The sequence below is a fragment of the Rhodnius prolixus genome, unplaced genomic scaffold (assembly GCF_049639745.1).
Source record: "Rhodnius prolixus isolate KJV_2025 unplaced genomic scaffold, Rpr scaffold_2, whole genome shotgun sequence".
NCBI lineage: Eukaryota > Metazoa > Arthropoda > Insecta > Hemiptera > Reduviidae > Rhodnius > Rhodnius prolixus.
Window position 1 is genome coordinate 23,551,263 of NW_027411592.1, and position 24,984 is coordinate 23,576,246.

The window sequence follows — 24,984 nt, forward strand, 5'->3', positions numbered from 1 at the left end:
GTTCTTGTTGTTGTTGTTGTTACCTTTTTTGTAAACAACGTAGCGCCTAAACGCGTGAACCGATTTTCATGAATGAGGTATCATTCGAGTCGGAATGTTATGTAGATGTGCCTTTTGGGGGTCTCGACGCTGTACATGGAAAGGGAGAGGAGTTAGCCCCCTTTATGTAAGGCCCCCTCCAAAATTATTATCATTAATTACTCTGTAAATCTTAGCCCGATTTTGATAAAATTTGGTAGGATGACAGGGTTAGGGCTCCCCTACGTAACATTAAAGCGACGATCTGCTCTTACACTTGTTAAGGGGAAGTATAGCAATCGTTTCAAATTATCGAAACGTGAACCGATTTTCATGAATGAAGTGTCATTCGAATCGAAATTTTGTACAGATTTGCACTTTTAAAGTCTCGACGCTGTGCCTCATAAGGAGGGGAGTTTGCCCCACCCAAGTTAGGCCCTTTCTAAAACTATTATTACCAATATTTCTATAACGCTTAGTCCGATTTTGATAAAATTTAGCAAGAAGAAGTGGTTAAAGCTCCTCTACGTGGCTGTGCAGTGCCCTCATGCTCTTACACCTACTAAGAGGAAGTACTGCAATCGTTAAAATTATCAATGAGTGAACCGATTTACATCAATGAATTGTCGTTCGATTCAAAATCTTGGCCTCTTCGCCTTTTAGGGAGAAGTACTGTAATCGCAGTTTATTTTTCTTACTCCTCTTAAAGAGAAGTACTGAAATCGCAGTTTAATTTTGCTATTTACGTACAAATTACCTTCCTATTTTATTCAAAACGCTTTCTCAAAAAAATTGTTATTGAGGATGGTTTGGGGGACCGCAACTATAATCATTCTTTAAAAAGATCTCTCCAGTGGTAGTAACTCCGACTTAACACCTTTTCAGGTTATAATGATAAAATTAAAATTTATTATTCCAAATTTTAAAAAAATCTGTAAAGCAGATATGTAACTTTGCAAAACATACAAAAGGAAAATCTATCCAAAAGGTACAAAAATCTCTTTAACAAAAACTTACAGTTTAAAAAGTTAAGGTATAAGGGTTGATTAAACGCCAAAAGATACACAAATCAGCAAGTACCCAACATTTCATTAATACTTCATTGATATTATTTTAAGTAATTTTACTACATTAATTTTCATTAATATTTTTTTGAATTTATTAGATGTTTCACAGACCCTTATGCTGGCCAGTTCATTCATTTTCTTTTTCTTTTTTTTTATGATTTAAGTCGCGTCAACATCTAAGGATATTGGCGCCCGGAGCTTTTTTCAGTGCACTGCCGGCCTCCGAACCCGGAACCTCCACGTGGGAATCCAATACGCTAACCGCATAGCTAATCCCTTCCCTTTGTTCATTCATAATATTTTATTTTTTGTTATAATTATGATAAAAAGTATATTATATCTTTGTAATTAAATAGGTACTTTATTTTAGCTTTATTCCAAATTATTCTTCTGATTTATCTTTATTATGCTCTTTATTCTGAGTAGTCACATGTATGTACGAGTATGTACATGCACGTTAAAGTAGAAAAAGACTAAGGTAGAGTCGGCTACTATTTAAATTTGAATCACGGATTTAAAACAATACTTCAGTCTAGAATTCGTCTTTCCGAAGTATTTGTGAGCACAAATAACGCGTAGGTAATATCAAGTAAATTATTCAACAATAATTATTCATTTCTCAATTGTAATTTAATGTAGTCCCTCTAATTTTACTTATAGTAAAATACTGGAATAATTATGTTAGCTGTCATAGAAATATGCATATCTTATTTATCTTATATTCCAAATATATAACACTGTGGGAAGAATACCTAGATTGAGAATGTAATTGAAGAAAACTATATTATTTTCTATAAAGCCAGATTAATTATTACCTATTATAAACTTTTGACTACTACATAAAGTAACAATTACTTTAATCGAAGAATGAACTTAAACCGAAGATTTTTATTTAAAAATAAAAATAAATAAATGAAATCATTGATGAATGTTGGTGTAAGCATTTTTTTTAATAAAGTTTTTCTTTTTAACCTGTGGTTAATAGTTGTTGATTAAATATTACAGTCAATCTATGTTAAATGGTGTTCTACTTGAACAAATATTTTGTAGATTAAAATGGCATAAGGGTCTGTGAAACATCTAATAAATTCAAAAAAATATTAATGAAAATTAATGTAGTAAAATTACTTAAAATAATATCAATGAAGTATTAATGAAATGTTGGGTACTTGCTGATTTGTGTACCTTTTGGCGTTTAATCAACCCTTATACTTAACTTTTTAAACTGTAAGTTTTTGTTAAAGAGATTAAAACTGTCCGGTAGGACAGTTGTATAAGGGTTGACCATCAAAAACTGCACGAAAAAGCGTAACGTTGAAAAACACCCAACTTTGACAATTTTTTTCTCTTTTTCTATAAAAGATAAAATTCCCAAATTTTCTTTAAATCTTACTCCGAACCCTCCTCCATAACTGTAATTTTTTTGCAACCACCCAGATCTAATAGGTTTCGAGAAAAAAGTTGCCGAAAATGAGCAAAAACCGCTTTTTCAAAAAATGTTCTTGTTCTTGTTCTTCTTCTTGTTGTTCTTGTTGTTCTTGTTGTTACCTTTTTTGTAAACAACGTAGCGCCTAAACGCGTGAACCGATTTTCATGAATGAGGTGTCATTCGATTGGGAATTTTATGTAGATGTGCCTTTTGGGGGTCTCGGCCCTGTGCATCGAATGGGAGAGGAGTTAGCCCCCTTTATGTAAGGCCCCCTCCAAAATTATTATTACTAATTACTCTGTAAATCTTGGCCCGATTTTGATAAAATTTGGTAGGATGATAGGGTTAGGGCTCCCCTACCTAACAATAAAGCGACGATCTGCTCTTACACTTGTTAAGGGGAAGTATAGCAATCGTTTCAAATTATCGACACGTGAACCGATTTTCATGAATGAAGTGTCATTCGAATCGAAATTTTGTACAGATTTGTACTCTAAAAGTCTCGACGCTATGCCTCATAAGGAGGGGAGTTCGCCCCACCCAAATAAGGCCCTTTCTAAAACTATTATTACCAATATTTCTACAAAGCTTAGTCCGATTTTGATAAAATTTAGCACGAAGAAGTGATTAAAGCTCCTCTACGTGGCTGTGAAGTGCCATCATGCTCTTACACCTACTAAAGAGGAAGTACTGCAATCGTTAAAATTATCAATGAGTGAACCGATTTACATCAATGAATTGTCGTTCGATTCAAAATCTTTGCCTTTTAGGGAGAAGTACTGTAATCGCAGTTTATTTTTCTTGCTCCTCTTAAAAGGAAGTACTGAAATCGCAGTTTAATTTTGCTATTTACGTACAAATACCTTCCTATTTTATTCAAAACGCTTTCTCCAAAAAATGGTTATTGAGGATGGTTTGGGGACCGCAACTATAACCATTCTTTAAAAAGATCTCTCTAGTGGTAATTACGGTTCCGATTTAACACCTTATCAGGTTATAATGATAGAATAGCTTATTCCAAATTTTAAAAAAATCTGTAAAGCAGGCGTAACTTTGCTAATAGACAAAAAGGAAAATCTATCCAAAAGGTACAAAAATCTCCTTAACAAAAACTTACAGTTTAAAAAGTTAAGTATAAGGGTTGATTAAACGCCAAAAGGTACACAAATCAGCAAGTACCCAACATTTCATTAATACTTCATTGATATTATTTAAGTAATTTTACCGCATTAATTTTCATTAATATTTTTTAAGAATTTATTAGATGTCACATACCCTTATGCTGGCCAGTTCATTCATAATAGTTATAATTGTGATAAAATATATTATATCTTCGTATAAATAGGTACTTTATTTTAACTCTATTCCAAATTATTCTTCTGATTTCTCTTTAATGTGCCCTTTATTCTGAAGTTGTCACATATACATGCATGTTAAATTAGAAAAAGACAAATTTAGAGTCGGCTACTGTTTAAATTTGAATCACGGATTTAAAACAATACTTCAGTCTAGAATTCGTCTTTCCGAAGTATTTGTGAGCACAAATAACGCGTAGGTAATATCAAGTAAATTATTCAACAATAATTATTCATTTCTCAATTGTAATTTAATGTAGTCCCTCTAATTTTACTTATAGTAAAATACTGGAATAATTAGCTGTCCTAAAAATATGCATATCTTATTTACTTTATATTACATATACACAACATTGTGGGAAGAACACCTAGATGGAGAATGTAATTGAAGACAACTATATTATTTACGATAAAGCCAGATTGACTACTACATAAAATAACAATTACTTTAATCGAAGAATGAACTTAAACCGACGATTTTTATTTAAAAATAAAAATAAATAAACAAAATCATTGATGTATGTTGGTGTAAGCATTTTTTAAAAAATTTTTTGAATTTTTAAGCCTCATATTTTTTTATTTTTATAACGTTTTCTTTTTCACCTGTAATTAATAGTTTGATTATTATAGATAAATAGATATTACAGTCAATCTAAGTTAAATGGTGTGCTACTTGAACAAATATTTTGTAGATGAAAATGGCCAGCATAAGGGTATGTGACATCTAATAAATTCTTAAAAAATATTAATGAAAATTAATGCGGTAAAATTACTTAAATAATATCAATGAAGTATTAATGAAATGTTGGGTACTTGCTGATTTGTGTACCTTTTGGCGTTTAATCAACCCTTATACTTAACTTTTTAAACTGTAAGTTTTTGTTAAGGAGTATACCATTAGTACTAATCTAAGAATTATTTTAGTATTCTAAAATAAAAGATAAAAGTTGAAGTTTTTGCGAAAAGAGGAAGTAAATTCACATATTTCAATCCATGAATACCCATTTCTAGATTTCTGGTTGTTTCTATCCACCAAAAGAGGAATATTACGGTAATGCACTCGATAGTTTAAAGTTCATTTTCAGTAGATTAGTCTGAAGCTAAATAGTTAAAGCGAATGAAACTGAACTTTTGAAATACACCCTTTGTGTTTTTATGAAAAGTATAAGCTTTACAGAATCTTGCTTTTATGAAGAATTTTTGCATGAATAGTAAGTACTTCACTTGCTCTGAAGATTCAACCTTTAAAAGGAGACCCAACTAATTGATGGATTTTCTTAATTAAAATGGCTTGAAAACGAACACAAGACTAAAACTGCATTCACGATTAAGAGCCGCGTACGGTCAAATATGAAATGAATGTGTGAAATGATTTTGTTTAAGAAAATAATATCAAGATTGCTAATAGGTGGACTGTTCAACTTTTTATAGAAGCAGATATAACGCTTTTGCAAAACAGTATTATGTCTCAGAAGACCAAGAGTTTTTCACGCGAAAATGGTGAAATTATCGTCTATTTGAAACATTAAAAAATTAAAGTTTCTTCCAACTAGGATATAATTCAAGTCTGGATGCCAGGTCATATAGATATTCAGGAAGACAGCCCTAATTAACTGGACTCTCCCCTGCAGCGCCCTTGTTTTATGAATGGAAAAAACCTTCGCTTTTTGAATTTTAAATTCAATTTTAGACCATTTTACCATAGATCCACTAACGTTTTAAAATTTGCTTTAAATGTATCGCAGAAAAATCCATGTTTGGACAAAATTCTTGATGGGGAGCGGGATAGATTATTATTATGTTTTTTTAGTTCTTTGTTTTCTTGTTAAAGGTAAAAGGTTCCTTTGACTCACTATACATATCGCGTAATTCTTAATTTGACATTTTGCTTGTGAAAATTTATGGCAGTTTTTGCAAAAGTTCATTTTAGTACTAGTCCCTACAAGTGCAAAGTGTCGAAGACTAATTGTTACAAAGTTCTGAAGAAATTTTGTAGTAGCTACTACAACTATATGTGTATTAAATGTATTTATTTTATTTTTTTTTTGCAGGTGCTGTTGAAGCTTACCCTCCTCTGTGTGACATAAAAGGGTGTTACACTGCACAGTTTGAACATACTATTGTACTTCGTCCAACCTGCAAGGAAGTTATCAGTAAAGGAGATGACTACTGAATTTTATTTTAATGTTTCAGTAAAATTTTCAAAATATTGTATATATAATGTTCATTTATATATCACTCGTTATAAGTAATGAATGAGTATAAAAGAACAGTAATATTATAACTAAAGCATTTTTCGTTTATCAGGAAATAAATATTCTTTCGCTCCAAGCTGGTTCATGTTTATAGTTTTCTCTGTATGTTTCCCAAATTTTATAGCATCGTTTAATTTTATATTTATGCAGGCCTCTCATACTGTAACGTCATTTAAATTGTAATAAAAGTAAAAAAATAATAATAAAAATCATTCTTGACATTTTCGATCCTATTAATCAATGCAAGAGCCGACCTTCAAATGTGGACTCCTGGGAAGAAAGCCTCAAGGGGCAGGCATAACAAGAACCCGAGATATCCGCAAAGGGATCTAGTGCGATAACCATTTAGCTGATTACATTCCTGTTGAATTCTATTTAAACAACTTAAGAGAAAAAGAAAACATGATAACTGTTCATAGATTTTTTATTTTTTATTACATAAATTTTAACTCAGTTAAATAATGAATTTTTTACCAGTTTAAATTTGCTTTCAAATAGAATGGCAATTTTTTGATCCCAATAGGCACATTTTATTAATTTCAATTTGTAATTTTTGCCTTCAAGGTTTTACATTTTAAAGACATGATCCATTCCGAAGTCTAACAACATCAAGGAAAAGAAAAGCAGTTGGAAACGAGAGGAGAGCTATAATTTGAATATTACAGATACAAATTTAACATCAAATAACATAAGCTTTTTATTAGCCTAATATAATAGTGTTAACACTATCTAATTTGCAGTTGGGTTTAACGAAGAAACAAATTGGGCCCGCCAAACCTACTGTGTCTCTTACTGCTTTAACAAGTAAAATTAGAAGGCCTAAGAACTCTAACCAATTTTCTGTAAAAAAAAAAAAAAATTCGTTTATCTTGCAGCGTCCAGGAGATAAAGCTTTGGTGAACCAACTGGCTATCTTTAAGCCTTGTATTTTAGCAAGGACGGCTATCAAATATCACCTTTTTTGCGGCAAGCAGCCAATGCAAAATGTTTGCTACATTGCTTCTTTTTTGGATTGCTACTTTTTCTGCTTCTATGGTTGTAATAAAAACTTCATTAAACAGGCAAGATGATTTGAGGAATCTGTAATTTCAAATAATTATTTTTCCTTGTTTTAACCGGTAAAAAAAAATCTGTTTTAACTTAGAGGGGAAGTGTTTTCTTACTCGAGCGGTTATATTCCCCGCACTTAATAAAACAATTTCAAATTATTCGTGTATACATATAATTTCATTTTTTGAAAACATACTTTTGCACAATATCAGAACTATTTTTGCTGTACGAGGAAAATTCCAAACTAGTACTTTCATTGAAAATTCAATTTCCAAAATTATCAAGATAATAAATCTACCTAAATAAATATACACTAAAAATTCAATTGCAGATTTTTTTTTTTGTATAAATCTAAGTTCTGATTGTACACTGCTCTTTGGATGTTAGTCAATAAATCAAGAAAACAATTTCTGGAATGGCAAGATTTATTTTCAAACTCAACGAAAAAGTTACAGTAACATTTGGAATGTACAGTTGAAAGAAACAGGTATTTTTTTTTAAATTACAGAACATTAAAATAGTCAAGAAAATAAATATAATGTTTTTCCCACGTTTTTAACAATCCCAATATCTAAATAAATTTTTTATTTACATTTGCTTTTGAAGAAAATTTCATCACAGCTACAAAGGAAACATAATAATTTATGAAATATCTACACAGTTTATAGTCTTTTTATATTTTGATTTTCAATAAAATTTATTAATTCTAATTTTTGAAGACTCGAATTTTCAAAAGGACACTTGCTGTTTTTTGTAATCTTATCTTTACAAATTATACACTACATAACACCTACTGGTATGAATAATGAATGTTTATTTAAAAAGATGAAGTTTAAGAAGTTTAATATATATGAAAATTATGCATAGTACGACAATTAACAATCATAGAATGCATAAAAATCAATTAGATAAATTCCTAAGGGCTCCAAACATTTTATTTAAAGGACTTTTTCTTTTTGATAACCTATTATCACAGAAACATATTTTGTGATTTTTTTAAAAATTCTATTTGTATTTTATATGGAATGAGAATGAAAGACAACAGACAGACGGAGTGACAGAAACTTTCGACGAAATCAAAGTCTCCATACCGTCTTGATGAAACAATCGCTGAAGTTGGAAGAAAATTCGTAATCGGTCAGAATCATAAAATGCATGCACTCCGTGACGAATAATGTAAATAGTATCCCACATTGAGTTTTAGCTAACGCATCGAAATAGAAAAAGTCAATCAGACACAAATTTTAAAAATTATTTTTGAGATAATCAACCATCTAAAAATGGTATGAAATTAACTGACTTGAATTAGCCCAACAGAGTTTGTTCTACAACCAAATTTAGGGTAAAAAATGTTCTTACCAACAAATTGTGTGACTTTATAGATAGATACCCTTAAATTTAATGTATGACAATTTATCCGAGAGAGTATTTTTTCCAATTCCACTGCGACCGTTTTTAGTTAAATCGGGTAAACAAATATTAAGAAAGTGTCTCTGTATGTTTTTGTTTTTTGCTGAAAAAATTCGAAAAGTCAAGTTTTGAATCCAGTTGATGCAGAAATACAACAAATTACATTTGAGCAATTATTTTTCATAATGAGATTCTCATACTTATATTCTTTATATCTACTGTGTATCTAAAGCGTTTTGCTTTTACTGTTAGTTCTTTGATGCAAGTAATTTTAGCCAATTGAGGGATATCTACTTCAAAATAAACACTTTCGTTGGAGAACATGCTTAATTAAAGTTCTATAGAGTAATCAAATTGATTAAAACTTAACTGTGTGCTCATAATAGCTACCCTATTCATAGCTGATTATTGTAAGTTAATTGCATTTTTAACGCTACAGAGAGTAATTATTAATATCAAGTTTTTTCATTAACTTTTAACCAACTTTATAATAAAAATTAAAATGAAATAAACAATTAATTGTTAAACTATTTTTTTTTGTTTTAGTGTAAACTAATGGATAGTTTTATACATCGGAAGCCCAATGTCTATATTTACACTTGCGATATAACGATTTAAAAAGAAAATTATCCATAGTAGTAAAAAGTAACGAACTGTTTTTATCATCTTGGCACAACAGACGTTTGTGAAAAGATTTTGCCAAAAGAACATCATTATCCAAATTGTTGAAACGAATTAAAACATAAAATTCATTTAAAAAAACAAATAGCGGTCAGCTAATTTTCTACGTTCTAGATACTCTAGAACTCATAAAAAAATAAAAATAAAATAATGAACTTCACAAAAGTTACATACTTAAAAATGAAGTCGGGATAAGTTAAAATTCTCACCTCGTTTAAAACAATACATTGAATGGGATGTTAAAATTCTGAAAATGCTATTGGCCGCAACAATAAAGATTAATTTTCGGTGTGCAAAATAATGTAGAATTTCCGTTTGGATTCACTGTTTTAGATAAAAGTATTCGTTTCTTTACAAAAGAATTCTAAAATTAATATCACTTCACAAAAAATAATAAGAAGTGATCACAACTGAAACTAAGAACCCAATCACTGGTTCTATGCTGCTGAATACACTTCTGTATTCCTGTATAAAATTAATTACTGTTCAAATTCCGTTTTTTCTAATGAAGAAGTAAACAGGTACAATCAAGGTGTAGAGTTTGCCATTAAAGTACTTGTTTTACAGTTAAGACCCAAATTCTTCGGTTTCAGGCTCAATTTTCTTGAATTCAAATGATCCTCGCCCATCCATGTGAAGGTAATACTACAAATAAATTCATTATTTTAACATACATCTATGATAAACTTTATCATATGAAAATTTAACAGGGAGTGACTAAAAATACCGTGTCCACTAGGGGTCGATTGTACTCGAGTTCAATCTGTAAAATTCACTGTGCGAAATATGCATGATTGAAGATAAGCTAGAATCATTCATGTGTTCAGTATTAAGTGAGTTATTAGTAGGCAGAGGCGCCAAGTACCAAATGAAGTAGTAATACACAATCTTTTTCGTCTCATAACTGAGTAAAACTTATTTTTGAAATGGGAATGCATTAACTTAATCTGCTTGATAAACATACCTCATGATGTTTCCATAAAGACTTCCTATGAGACACTGTGAATAAGGTAATACCAACTTCACGGCAATATTGGTACATAGAACCCTCAACGTCTACACTCACAGCACTAGTACACTCATCTAATATTGCAAATTGAGGAGAGTGGTAAAAGAGCCTTGCCATCTGTAATTAAATATTTTATGTACACATTATAAAAGATATAATTAATATATTTACAAAAAAAAGTGTTTCACTCAAACTAATCGGCTGCAAAACGAAGTGATAAAAAAAAAAAAGAAAAAAAGATAGACACTTGAAGGAACATCTACAGATCAACTAACCAAGAAAAATTAACAGATGAACTTTGCCGATGGCGATGAATGTATTTGTGACCTTCCACTAGACGCTGATAGTTCTGCAAGATTTTGTTAGAAGATAAAGACTACAGTAACCCAGGTCGGCCTCAATAACGTAACAGTTCAATGATTGGAGAGACGAACCATGTGAAAGTAGAAATATCTACATAGCAGTTTAGAATTTTTCCTGCAGAACGCACAGACTTCTGGCATAAATAAGAGAGTCATTTCTATCCAGGACGAAATGGTACCTTCGCGAAACAATTAATGTCAGAGATAGGAGACACCTCTGTTACGAACCTCTATCGGTTGTGAGAGCAATCAATAAAATCCCTTCAATAAGTTGTGGGAGGCTACCCAACATTTGCACCGAAAGAGTATTTGACTCACCAGATATAAATAAGGTGGTCTATAGCCAAACCCTGAGAGCTATCGGACTGAATAGTTGAACAAGGTGGTTAGGGTGGTCACTGCTATCCTACTGGAAATGTCTGCAACGGAGGGCAGTGCAAGAATAATGCATTGAAGTGCACATTAAATAAAGTAAAAAAAAAAAAATGAATACGATAAAAATGAACATTAAGTTGACTGCTTTAAACTCTCAAAAATTTTGCTGAATGTTAACTAAATTTTTCTTTAAATCGTGAGTAGGTGGTCAGAACTTCAGCGGGTTGACTTAATTCTAATATCTGACTTATTCTTATCTTATCACTATTTACCAGTTGAGGATGTCTGCCCCTTGCAGCTAGCATAAGTAACAGTTACTTACAGTTACAGCATCAAGGAATAACAGTATGTTACACTTACAGCAATTCTCTGTTTTTCTCCGCCAGATAATACATCAATCCAATCTGCTATGGAGTCCCAGCCACCCTCTCTTTGTAGTAAATAAGATAACTGCACTCTCTCTAAGTGCTGGGTAAGTATGCTGTCATCTCTTCCGCGCCGACGCATTTCTTCTTTTGTATGTGGATAGATAACCTAAAATAATGCTATGGTTTTTTATCTGCGACATATAAAGGCAACAAAAAAGCAAGAAAACGAGATAAAGAGTTTTTCTTGTTAACTGTTATTTACGATAATTACAATAATAATAATAATAATTATTATATATATTATTATTATTTTATATTGCTAGATAGATAAACTTTATTGTGTTTAAGCATATATCGTAGCTTGTTACAAGTGAGTTGATTGCTGACAAGAGTACAAAACATAAACACACAAAAGATAAAAAATACTTCTTGTAAATAATTTTTTACCATCAAATAAAGAAAAAAGTTCATAGAAAGTATAAAGAAAATTATTCCTTTTGCTTTATACCTATTAATCAACCTATTCCTACTTTAATCGTTTAAAATAGAAAAAGAGCGGACTTTTAGAATGGCAGAGAAGTATTTGCATAAATTAAAAATATTAGCTTTAAAATAATTGTTTTTGAAGTTAACTATAATTTGATGAGGTAAGTCACTACTGTTAATATTTATTACATCTCTCATATTATTGTACAAAGTGCAATTTAATAGAATGTGTGTAAGATCTTCCTTTTCATTCAGATTACATAACATACATGTTTTTGTAGGGTCTATTTTGTAAATTATATTATTAATATTAAATTTCATAAAATAATTATTACATAGCCTAAATTCTGCAAAAAATTTAATAAATTTCAGAGGTACATTTAGTTCGAGATATGTTTGACACGTAAGAAAATCTTTAAGAGTATGAATTGAGTATAACTGCTGGGAAAAGCTTGATTTGTACAAACGGTTCAAATCAGCTGTTACTAGGAAAATTTTATTAAATTTAAAATATTTTTAAAGTTGTCACTAGTACGTAGAAGAACCGTCAGATTACCTAAATGATCAATACATGTTTTTTAAATAATACTTTTAATTTGAGAAAACCAATTGTATTTCAAACAGTTTTTCTTATTATTACTGTTTTGGTCATAGTTAATTAACTGATTGAAACAGATTTTTGGCAACCTATGTTCCTCCATAGTTTCTATTTTTGAAATCCAATTAAAAGCTTGTTTTAAAACAGAAAAACTCACATGTAATTCTCCAGTTTCAAGCCTAAGCAAGTGATTAGCGGTATTTCTTGGAAGACATAATAGTCTCTTAAAAAACCGTAATTGAACCGAGTCAGTTTCATTTAAATACTTCAATGTCCAGACTGGAGACGCATACAAAAGGCTGTTACCAATTATTGACTTAAACAGGTATATTCTCTATTATTTTATAGAACCTAATACTATACCTAAGCGTAGAAGTTTAGATAAGCATTTTTCAAATTAAATCTTTTTCCATTAAAATGCGCTACACTGTGCTGAGGAACTTAAAGATACCTATCCCCTTTGGAAATTTCTTGCTAACTTCCACTACCATTAAAAATGTGCTTAGGTCGACAGAACCTAATCAATATCGCTAATTTTATTCGTCATTCCACAACCTTAGTATTTTTACATTTACTTTCATGTATATTTTTGGCAAGTTCCTAATTCAATAATCTAATATGAAATTGAACTTTACATCTGTGCATATGGACCAAATACAAAATAGGATTTTAAACCAATAGCAAAAATCCAGATAGAATTTCTTCTATTTTTTTTTAAAGTTCTCAAGTGTTCCGACGTTTCAAAAAGAAGGGAGGTACGCTACATTCCTTGACTATTATCTTGTTTCACGGTGAACTGAGTTGATAGCTGATGGTCTGAGCTTCCCAGATGTACTGATTCAATAAAAGGGGACATGAAAGGAACGAGGTTAACCGTTTCTTAAAAATTATCTTCTTCAAAAATATCAATTGACGAGGTATTTAAGAGAACTGGTTAAAAAGCGCCCTAAACTATAGTGATAGGAAATATCATAAGACCTATACTGATCTAGACATATCAAAAAAAAATTTTTTCAAGCTAAATAACAATTCAAAAAATTGGGAAAATAAAAACCGTAATCTGTCTTGAACATGTACAGAAACAAAAGAGGTAAAAAGAAAAAGATTACACTCGAAATCATTTTATGTGAATACCAGTTAAATCGAATCATAAAAGTTGGTCCTTGTTGCCTTCACTAAGAAAATCTCTTATCTTCGCTCACCCATTTTAAACCGCAACGACATTCCATCACTTATTTTTTTTAAATCTTACTCTCTCATTTTTAATACATGAATAACACAGAAAAATCCATTTAAATCTATTTTTCATACGCCTGATTGTAATATAATAGATTTCATATATTCATTTCAAGACCATCTTTTTAATCCCTTAATTAAAGGGTATAAATATTAACGTTATACGTTATATAAGTCTATGTTCCTAAAGCAAAATTTTTCATGAAGTAAGTTGCAAAGCGCATTAAGACTTATTAATAACAAAGCATACAAATAACATACTCGTATTATGGCGCGATTAACAAAATTTACCTGATCTCTTAGTGTTCCAAGGCACATATAAGGTCGTTGTGGAATATAGAAAAGTTTAGACTTCGGAGGTTTTGTTAGAGTGCCACCAAAAAGAGGCCATAACTAGAAAAAAAAATGTGTATATATATATATTTATGTATATATAAAGAAGATAAGTTTTCATGGATTACAGTTGAAAAGTTTTGTATCAAATTTTGAATTAATATTGTTCTACAACTAATATTAGAACCATTTTCTCAGGAAGCTACTTCTTAAGGCAGTTCTGACAGAGAGCTTCCACACACTTTACAAGCCAAATAACAAAAAATTGGCGTAATTTTATATTCAAAAAATGAAATTTTATTGTTGCATTTCAGAAAAAAAAAATCTTATCTGAATATGATTAAGAGATAGTAAACATGAGAAAAGTAAATGAGAATCATTAGTAAATAAAGAAATGAAGAAAAAAAATAGCTTACCTCTCCTAGAACTCTGAATAAAGAACTTTTGCCACAACCATTGGGGCCACATACTAATACATTCATGCCTGATCTAACTTCAAAATTCAATTCCCTTACGAGAACATCTCCGTTGGGAGTTACCAGAGGAACCTTTTCAAACTTAATAAGTCGATCCTGACAAAGAATCTTGCCAGTGCCAGGTTGTAGACCTTCTAGTTCTTCAAATAATGGTAAGCAACAAAATTATGGAATCATAGAAATTATAATTTTTATAAGCAAATCAATTAATTGCTGAATTAATTTATTAAAACTCTGCTTTGGAACCAAGTTATAAATATTTTTTCTGACTATATTATTAAGTTTGTAAACATAATTAATGAAAAGATAGCATTATAATTATCAAATTTATATCAGAACGTTATGTCATTGGAATTTTGATTTAGGATTAAAGAATAAAAAACAAAAATAAATATTCCAGATTTACATTTACGCTTCGTTCAATTAAATCTCGTAGAACACTAAAGGCAGTGCAAAAATACGAAATTAGCGCTTTAAAAAATAAGAATCAAGCAAATATTATATTTGTTTAAATTATTAATCTAAAATAAACATAAATCCTGTTTTTTTTTTTTTTTTTTAAATAGCAGAGACAAAGTTCATCCTAATGGAAAGTCCTAATCATGACCATACTTTTTTATTTACCTTTTATCATCATGGTTCGCTGATATGTTCCTGAATTAATTTCCGACAGAACGGAAGTAAGTTGGCTGACTCTAGCTGTCAGGCCGGCTAATCTATTCAAATCCCTTAATGCCAGTACCATACGGCCAACAGCTTCAGCCATTTTTACCATCATCCTACCCATGCTGTAGTACTCCTAGAAATGAAAGGTAAATTTAAACATATTAATCGCCATCCTAAGTTATTTTGGTACAAAAGTCCCAAGCATTTCTGTATTAAATAAGGTCATATGTAAAGTAAATGTAACGTTAAGATTTTAACAGAAAAAATCCCTTTACCAACTATTTTAAAAATACATTTGTTAAAACTAAAAATTAGGCTATAAACTAATATTCTCACATGCCACTTTTACATTCATTTTTTCGTATAACAACAAAACTAGTTTTAATCTTAATATTACACCGCTTAATTAGCTGATACAAAAACCTTTAGATATTAAAATATTTCTCTAATCACTTGAACATTTATTTAGAACATTAAATTTTTTAGATGGGAGAACTGAGGCGTTAGATTTCCCTCTAAAGTACAATAACAATAAACTGTACATATTCATTTCAACAGAATGAAATTATAACTTTCGAACTCATGAACAATGCGTATTTTCTATTCATGGTAGAAATATAGTATGAATTTTATTTATTTTTAATATATTATTCGGGAATATTGTGCGTTTTCACTCTTTCTATGTTTCTTTAAAACATTTAAATATAAATTGTAGAAACATATTCGGATGCTGCTGACTATTTTCATTAGGCTAAACTTAAAATTTAACACAAAATTACTTTAAGTTTGCCCATTTAAACAAATTAAAAAATTATGTTTGGAGAAATGTTTATGTTCCCATTTGTATTACTAAAAATGCAAAATATAAAGCAAAAGTAATTTAAGATTTCTAAGCTTACCATAAACCTACCATCTTTATCCTTCTTACTAAGAATAGGATGTTTTGAGTTCATGAAAGGTAAACTGACAGCCATGAAACCGACAACTGTGCCAAAATCTGAAATAAAAACAATATTATATAATTAAAAAATGTTTATTCTTACATTTAAACAAAGCTGGAAAATCAATTTTAGTGTCAGCATTATGTAACAACAGTAACTATAAAATATCCTGCACACAGAGCTTTCACAGATGTGGGGAAATATTCAATTTCATAAGCAGGTTTCTCAAAGTTGGAATCTTTTTTCAGCTTACTTTCGTTGTGACATTGAAATTGCATTTTATGTCCATGTGGTAAAGTAAAAAACTAAAAGTGAAAAGCACTATAGTTACATTTTTTTTTTAATCATTTAAGGAGCGTCAACATCTGAGGTTATTGGCGCCCGGAGCTTTTTTCAGTGCACTGCCGGCCTCCGGACAGTGTTCTCTCGTTAAAGACAACACTGTCCATTACCGGACAGTGAACTGTAAGAACTTCCTAGGAAGAGAAAATCTAAAAAAAGATTGTTAAAAAAAATAATAAAAATATGCAGAAAGTGCAGGAAAGCCAAAAATTGATAACAGGAGTTACCATATTAATTTTGTTCTACTTGGTAGCTGTTTTTGTACACGATTCCTAAAAACTTGTTAACCCTCGTTAAATGAACAAATATTCTTTATTGGTTTAAATATGATCAATCAACATGTGTATGTGAGCCCCTCTAAAATTATTACTATATCTCTGTATTAACATTAAAAAAACATTAAAATTTATAAACCATAATTGATAGAATGTTAGTGAGGAAAATTTAAATACTTACATTTTCCTAATATATTGTCCAACGTACCCATCAGAACTCTGAATTCCAAAAATTTTCGCATGTGATTAGTCTGAATAAAACATTTAACTATTACTGAATAAAACTAACAAAGAATAAAACAATTTGCCGATTAAAACTAACTGAAAAATGCCTCTGTGAATTATATTTTCACTTAGCTTCACTATAATTTACTAAAAGGAATTATTTTTATAATTTTTTAACCATATCAAAAAAATAATGCCAAAAAAATCTTCATTTTCTGCACAGAACTACTTAACTTCGAAATATACAAGACATACATTACATTACATAAATTTTTCATTTATTTTTAAGAGCGTAGTAAAGAAATGAATTATATACATCTTTTATTTTACTAAGGTGCGCCAATATCTGAAGGTATTAACAGAGTCTTTTTCCAATACTTTGTCGGCCTCCACTGCTTATCAATGGCCAGAGAGTTTAAGAGACTCTTAAGAAGAGAAACTCTAATACAATTAACTTTCCTCCATAAAATGATGTCTTACATAAACCTTTTAAAGAATATAAACATAAAATTTCTTACCAATTTATGGAAAGCTGTGAGAATGGTGAGTTTTTCCTTATTGTTACCTCCGTAAAAAGCTATCTCTTCAGAGTGTGTTATTAATCTTGAATTAATATATCTATATTCTCCTTCGAGCTTCTGCTCCTGCACTGTCATTCTTCCTGCCGGCTTTCGCAAGTACGTTAAGAAGACGCCACCGAACATTAAGTACAACAGCATAACACCAGGTGTCTAAAAAAAGAAAATTTTACTCTTTTGAAAACTGTACTAGCAGCTTTCTAATTTTAGCAAATTCACTAGCAAACTAATCTTAATCTTTCTAAACTCACAACTTTCATACGAGTATTCTTACATTTACAATACTCATAACATACAAACAGAACGTTAATATCTTTTGATTTTATCTGTCGCAGCACGCATATTGTATCCCTGACCGGTTTCGGGCTTTCATCCCCCTTCAGAGGTAGAAGTCAGCAATAGAAGTGCGAGACGGAAACATTAGTGAAGTTGAAACTCTACACCGAACATTAATATTCCTTTGATGATGATCAGAGATACAATAAACATCGACTGAGCAAATCAACTACATTATGCAGCACAGCGGACCTATCTACGTTTTTAAAAAGTTATTACTTTTCAAAAGTGAGATTAATCGTCAAGATTGCCTGTTTTAATTTATATATATATAGTCTTAGACTTTAATATAGACTTTTTGATGCAATTTATTCACGGAAAGTTTATAAAACGTTAATTAAGCTTAGGGAAGAGGCAGGTTGGAATAAATACAAAGTATATAAGTACAAAAACAACTTTCCTAAGCTTAATTAACATTTCATGAACTTTCCATGAGCGAAATTATAAACTGCGTCAAAAAGTCGTGAGCATTATTTGAATCATTTCCCATAGACAGATGAAAGTAAACGATTTTAAGGGTGTTTTTCGAATAGATGAGACTAAAAGCGATTCTAATCACTACAGATTAGGTAGGTGCACTTTTTAGGTATTATTGTCAATATAGGACTAATCCTGATCTCTTGGATTGTATCCAGAAAAAAAAAAAAAACAAGTACAGGGCTTTGAAACAGAGTTGAAATTGGTTTCAATAAGTACACAGTCAACCGATAACAAATTGCAGGCAAATTTGCTTACTAACTACAAGAGAAAAATGGTTTACCCTTTTATTAGGCTCTGAGGATATTCTTTCTACAGTAAGTAAGCAAACAGAGTTTCGATAGCTTTAGCTTGGTTGTGCGGAAGGTATAATTCCCACAAGAGGAAAAAGGTGACCCTTGTCTTAGCTTGGTCGTGCAAAATTATAAGTTTTTGAGGTGCCGAAGTAATCGAATGGTAAGAGGCGAGGCTCGCAAAGCTATGTATTGTGGTATTGGGTTCAATTTTTTATTTGGGCCTTGGATTTTATATAATAAGAAAAATTTGTGGCAAAAAATGTATACTAGTCACCATAATCAAATTTGTAGTTGGAGGTAAAGTCCGCCTGAAAAAATTTATAATACTTGACTTTTATAAATTAGTATAAGCCACATTGAGTAATTATTAATTTTTCGTACACTGTGTATGAAAAAAAAGAAATAAGAACTAAAGTAATAATCAGCAATGAACTGATCAATACATTGATTGTTGTAATGGTTTCACTTGGCTATTATTATCCGATGTCAGTAAATTAAAATATAAATATAGAGTTGTTTTTATTAAATGTTAACGAACAACTAATTGTTCTGAAAAAGTGTTTTGATGAATGAATCTCGCACAACTGCTGTTCTCTCTAAGCGTGACTAAAGAAATTATACATACATACATAGGATATAAAATTATTTTTTTAAAAAATAAATTACCTGTCCTCCAAGATTGGTTGTCAAACGGTAGACGTAGATAAAAATATCAAGTAGAGGTTTACAAATATTTGAATACATATCAGTAAACATATCACAGAATTTATCAACATCTGTTGTCAAAAGCTGATCAGCATTGGCTATTCTATTGTCAATGTTTGACATTTTGTAATAAGTAAATCCCCTAGGATAAAAAAAAAATACATTAAGTATTGTAAAAAGTAACAAACACTAACTTCAGATGATTCAAATCAATTTTCCAGTATTTTATTAATGTTTCGGGTAAAAGAATTTTCCTTAAATTATATTAGTTAAACGTACATAAACATCGCGGGACTATAATTGTTATTGTCTATCAAAAAGTAAATTCAATAAATTAAAGAGAACATAGAATTAATGACGAAATAGTTTTAGATAATTTTGCAATTCTCAACTCCTCAAGCATCCACAATTATATCTTCAAAGCATATTATTATATTATTTATTAGTCTCTACTTTTGAAAGGCTTGCTTTAGAAGCTTCTTACACTTTCATTATTACGTTTAAATATGTAAATTAATTTCTGCGAATTAATAATTTCATCCTACGAAGAGTATAAAGCCACTTCTTCAAGAACTTTCCCATCGTGTAGATGTCAAGAGCCTAAGATCAAAAGAACCCTTACACTACACACAAAGTGTCTGCAGAGATAGTTGGATCAAGTCTTCCCACCACACACGATTTCCAGTTTACAGAATTCATGTTGGCACAGAGCGTATGTAATACTAGTAAATGAAAACTTACAAGACAGATTTCGTTTGAAAAGGAATTTCATTCCATAATATAAAAAAGTTGTATTTTAAAAATAGGAAGAGAAAATTACATGATTCGAGCTGGATATATGGGTTGGTACGAATTTCAACAAATAAGAAAGTCTGCATTCTGTAAGTCCTACTCGATCTGATTAGGAATTGAGTTCATTTTGATTAAATATAAATTATAATTATACGAATATATTCGTTTGTAAAGTCGGGAATGTCAGGGATTGGCCTTTATAACTCTGATTTTACAGCGTCTGCTTCCTTCCAATTTCTGGTTCAACTATTTTTATCAGGGTATTAGATAACAGGTGAAATACTTACTTCAGATATTCATCATAAAGATGATGCGTAAGTCGAGTCCTTAGTCGAAGCTTCAGTTCACCTATTCCCCACTAAAATAGGCAAATTAAGAACGTTTACAAAATAATACAACAACCAGCAGGATAGTTTTCAAGAAGAATCGGATAATTTTTAAAACTAACTTACTTTCAGTAAATTGTTCACCAAAGCGATCTGAAAAGAAGAGAATCAGAATTAATAATTTGTAGTTCAGTAATGCATTGAACTCAAACAGACGGCTTCTGTCTTGCTTTATTTATATTTATTTCTTTTCAAATAAAAGAAAATTATTGTTATGGTTGTTTCAAGAAACAAGCAGTCTTCAAACTAAAATCAATTCTTAAATAACTAAAACGTATTGGTCACACTTACGAGAGGCATGGCTGAAAAAAACTGAAACAAATGTCTTCTAAATTTGGTTTTGCTAGAAGATACAATTGCACTAAAAAAATAAAAATACGTAAAAATTAATTCTTTATGGTTATTGAAATCAGTCACAGAATTTCTGAGAAAACTTTCAGGCCCTACTTTTCAATAGAAGTGGCATTTCTAATCATCCAAATATCACAAAGTGTTCTAGCGCCTAATGAGACAGCAACGAGAACCATGAATCCTGACTCAGGACTAACAAGCCCTGGTATTGCAATTCTAAGGAGTGCTCCAAGTTGTCGAAAAAAATGAGTACCCACATGAGCTTTCACTTTGGTTGTAGTTTTCTGCAAAAATTAAATTTTTAAAAATTTATAAGTAGATTTATGTTAATGCTAAAAGACTGATAAAACTTACATCCCCTATAACATATTCTACTTCTGGAAGTTCTTTGCTAAAACAAAACAAAGATTAATTATCCAATTATATCAAACGATTCCACTGAGGTACTTCAATAAGTAAAGTTACCTAATCATCCGACTTTTTTTGTTATTTCTTTTATTTTTTAAAAGCCACAAAAATACTGCCATAGAAGCTACCCCTGCAGCATTTTGACGAGTTAGGTACTTGCTGAAATTTGCCATTTGCAGAAACAAATTCTCAAAAAATTAAATTAAATTATCTAAGAACGAACACTGACATTACTCCTGTTCTCTACACTTGTACTGGCACTAACCATTAGTGATGGGCTATTAGAGCGGACTCGTTCCACTGGAACGAGTCCGATGGTGGAACGAGTTGATTCAAATCCCTATTTTAAAAAAAAGTGATTCCGCCCCGCCCCAAAAAATTGAGGCAAATTAAAATGAAAATAATTAATACTGTAGTCGTTTACACTAAAATAAAACTCACTTAAGGCTACTATGTAGAAGTTCACTGACACATTCCAACTTGTAAGAGGAATCCACACCAAAATACAAAATCTGGCGAGCTTAAATACTGATGCTTGAAGAATAAAATAAGTTCCAAGGTTTTTTTAGAATATCGATTCTAAAATAATATTCATTTTATTATTTTGTTAATTTCTAAACAAAAGTAGGGGTCGATCTAAGACAGGGAGTCGAAGGAAAAATAATTTCGTACCCAATATAGCGAACCTTGCAAAGAAACACCAGGCACACCCATCTCGTTAATTAAAAAGCAATGCTGTAGTTACTTTACTTATTATTTAATATTTTATTTTACATATAGAAAATGCTGTGTGCTTAATCTTTAACTTAGCGGCTGGACGCTCTTTCTCTTATCTTCATTGGCGAAAGTTAAATCGTGTACATGTTATTACGACGATCAAAGTAATACTGAGCTAAAAAATAGTATTACCTAACTGGTTTACTTACTGCTGTATCCCTCCCACTCTATCACCTACTTCACAAACATTCGTCGATTGGAAATGGGTTGTAGTTTAATATTCGTTTCATTTGAAAACAAAAAACATTATAACGCTTTCTCAAGATGTTTTTAAGTTTTAAAAATTTGTTTTTGTCCATTACTCTTATAATATACGAAGAATTTCGAATAAAATATAATATACAAACACAGAATGATCTAGAGTGCAGGTGGAGTCAGTCGGCGTTGTCATGGTGATGGAACCGTTTAACGACTCCGGCCCAACACCAGCAATTTCATTGGTTAAATCCACTGGAATTGGTGGAGTCAAATCCGGAGTGATTTAAATCCTTTTGAAACCGGACTCGTTCCATTTTTTCGTTCACTGAATCTAGCCAATAGAAAATGCTGGAGCTGGAACCGGAGTCGTTAAACGGTTCCATCACCATGACAACGCCGACTGACTCCACCTGCATTCTAGATCATTTGTGTTTGTATATTATATTTTATTTAAAATTCTTCGTATTTTACAAGAGTAATGGACAAAAACAAATTTTTAAAACTTAAAAACATCTTGAGAAAGCGTTATAATGTTTTTTGTTTTCAAATGAAACAAATATTTAACTAAAACCTACTTCCAATCGACGAATGTTTGTGAAATAGGTGATAGAGTGGGAGGGATACAGCAGTAAGTAAAGCAGTTAGGTAATACTATTTTTTAGCTCAGTATTACTTTGATCGTCGTCATGACATGTACACGATTTAACTTTCGCCAATGAAGATAAGAGAAAGAGCGTCCAGCCGCTAAGTTAAAGATTTGGCACACAGCTTTTTCTTTTTGTAAAATAATAAGATATTTTAAAAGCTTGATATTAATTCATAGTAAATAAATATTTCTTTCTTTATGAGTAATTATCATTTTGTTTGAAGGGTTATAATTTTTTTTTATGGGAATAATTTCCTACCCATTTGCGTTTTTCTTCTTGAATCAAGTTAACTCCGGTGGTCAAGCTAGATAACGACAAAACTGCAGTTGCTTTAATTTTTATATTTGACTAGCCTATTTTTGTTAATATTTGGTTACGTTGTTAATTTTATATTTATCAGATCAATTGGGAATTAGGGAACTACTTAATGTGTGTTAAAGAAATATAGTTTTGTTATTAACTGGAAAAGCTAACTTTTAATTATTTATTTAATTACAATGCGTGACATTTGTACAAATGCATAGGGTAAGTACAGACTGGAATCAGTGAACGAGTTGTTGGAATCGATTCCAACCCTGGAACTGATTCAAATCCAACGACTCCAAACGCGGACTCGTTCTGCCCATCACTACTAACCATGACTAAGTAGGTTTAGGTTATACGAACGAAGGACAGCTATCACCAACTTCTACTCAAAAGATAGCGCTGTACCCCCACCACTTCTTGACCCTGTGCACTTTCGGTTCTAATTTCAATTTCTTATAATAACGAGTCATGTCTTATTTGTTTGGCGACTCACAACAATGGGCAGCGACGATTAATTTCTCTCGCTAATTAATCGGAAACGCTTGTATTTTAGATACCTGATGAAGGTTGGTGAGTTTGGTGATGAGAATTCGACTTCACTTCCCATGTTCCGTTTCACACTACATTGCTGACTCATGATAGTGAGCCTCATGTGAGACTGAAACATAAGTGAAGTCGAATTCTCTTCAACAAACTATTTAATCTTCATCTGATGATGGATGAGAGCCCGAAACTGGTCAGACATACAATAAAGAGCCGTGCCATAAAATAAACGATATTATCCAGTACATATTTCCATATTTTGTAATTTTTTTCCCCTATTTGATTACACAGAGCAGATTTAACTTTAATAATGATGCTATTTTGGAAAGAAGAGGTATTGATCTAGTTGTTTGCAGGCTCAACTATTTTTTTTCTCGCACGAAAATAGCTTTCTTTTCAGTTCTGTACGGGGAAGAAATTAAGGAGAGATTACTGCTAGAAGTAGTTTCTCACCCCTAGAAACTGTGGTTAGGTTGCTTTGGAAGATAAATCAATTAGGTTACTATCCTTAGGTGTACTCAGACAATGGAATAATACACATTTTTGGTAAGCATATTGACACGGCGAGCAAGGTGTGGCACGAAACTATGAAGGGGGTTGAGAAGAGTGCAGGAAGTGTGGACTAACCATCAATTCCCAACAAGAGCTCACTGGTGCTATTAAAAGGAGTGAGAAAGTGAAATATATAGGGATTACTCTTAACATAAAACTGATTTGAAAATCCATGTAGATGAAGTTTGCATTAAGACCAGAAAGATTTTATGGCAGCACTCTTGGGACAGACGGATAACAAGATCATAGAGACTATCATACGCTTTCTCCAATAGATTTTTAATGCAGTAGTTAACTCAAGATTACTTAATGACCACTTTGTGTGATGGTCGGGTGAGAGCAGCATTGGCTGTGGGACCATCACGGATCTAAGAGGTTTACGACTACTTTAGCATTGAAGGTATTGCTGACTTTAAATCACATTTTAATAGTGGTAAAAGAACCTATGAAGAGTTTTCTGAGACTTACTTAAGAATGAAAAGGGTGAAACATAGTGCAAGTGGACGAAATCCTGGACTCGAGATTGGATGAGACCCATAAGAGATGGCCAGTATCCCTATATATTTCACATTTTCAAGAACAAACTGTAAGCGAGACTTTAATTTTTAGTTAACGGAAACTGAGGATGTGACCAATTGCTATACATGCTTGTCCACAGGGTGGACTGGAGTAGGG

General features: G+C 31.2%; 2 protein-coding genes across 2 annotated transcripts in view; one reads left to right on the forward strand and one right to left on the reverse strand.

Annotated features, from left to right (window-relative positions):
* Nucleotides 1–6,200, forward strand: part of und (methionyl aminopeptidase und) — a 41,429-nt gene extending 35,229 nt beyond the window's left edge. The window contains exon 10 of the mRNA XM_074120961.1: nt 5,921–6,200. Within this exon, the coding sequence (XP_073977062.1) occupies nt 5,921–6,042 (122 nt within the window). The 3' untranslated portion in view covers nt 6,043–6,200. The remainder of the gene's footprint in view (nt 1–5,920) is intronic.
* A 1,381-nt stretch (nt 6,201–7,581) lies between these two features.
* On the reverse strand, nt 7,582–23,646 carry Abcd3 (ATP binding cassette subfamily D member Pmp70). The gene is made up of 17 exons (XM_074120957.1): nt 23,539–23,646; nt 21,344–21,545; nt 21,233–21,269; nt 20,975–21,162; nt 20,819–20,888; nt 20,594–20,620; nt 20,429–20,499; nt 19,311–19,491; nt 17,476–17,688; nt 16,914–16,983; nt 16,074–16,171; nt 15,133–15,307; nt 14,449–14,648; nt 13,991–14,092; nt 11,372–11,545; nt 10,230–10,391; nt 7,582–9,910 (listed from the first exon to the last, which is right to left on the reverse strand). The coding sequence occupies exons 2-17, from the start codon at nt 21,457–21,459 to the stop codon at nt 9,833–9,835; spliced, it is 1,962 nt and encodes a 653-aa protein (XP_073977058.1). The 5' UTR covers nt 21,460–21,545; nt 23,539–23,646; the 3' UTR covers nt 7,582–9,832.
* Between the last annotated feature and the right edge of the window lie 1,338 nt (nt 23,647–24,984).

Bases quoted from the DNA above. Each gene is read 5' to 3' on its own strand.
- Abcd3 (XM_074120957.1), bottom strand. From the start codon at position 21,459: ATGGCAAATTTCAGCAAGTACCTAACTCGTCAAAATGCTGCAGGGGTA. The intron at 15,308-16,073 runs GTAAGCTTAGAA...TTTCATTTCTAG, and splicing joins ATAAAGATGGTAGGTTTATG to GAGTACTACAGCATGGGTAG. The intron at 11,546-13,990 runs GTAAATTTTGTT...GCATTATTTTAG, and splicing joins TTGGAACACTAAGAGATCAG to GTTATCTATCCACATACAAA.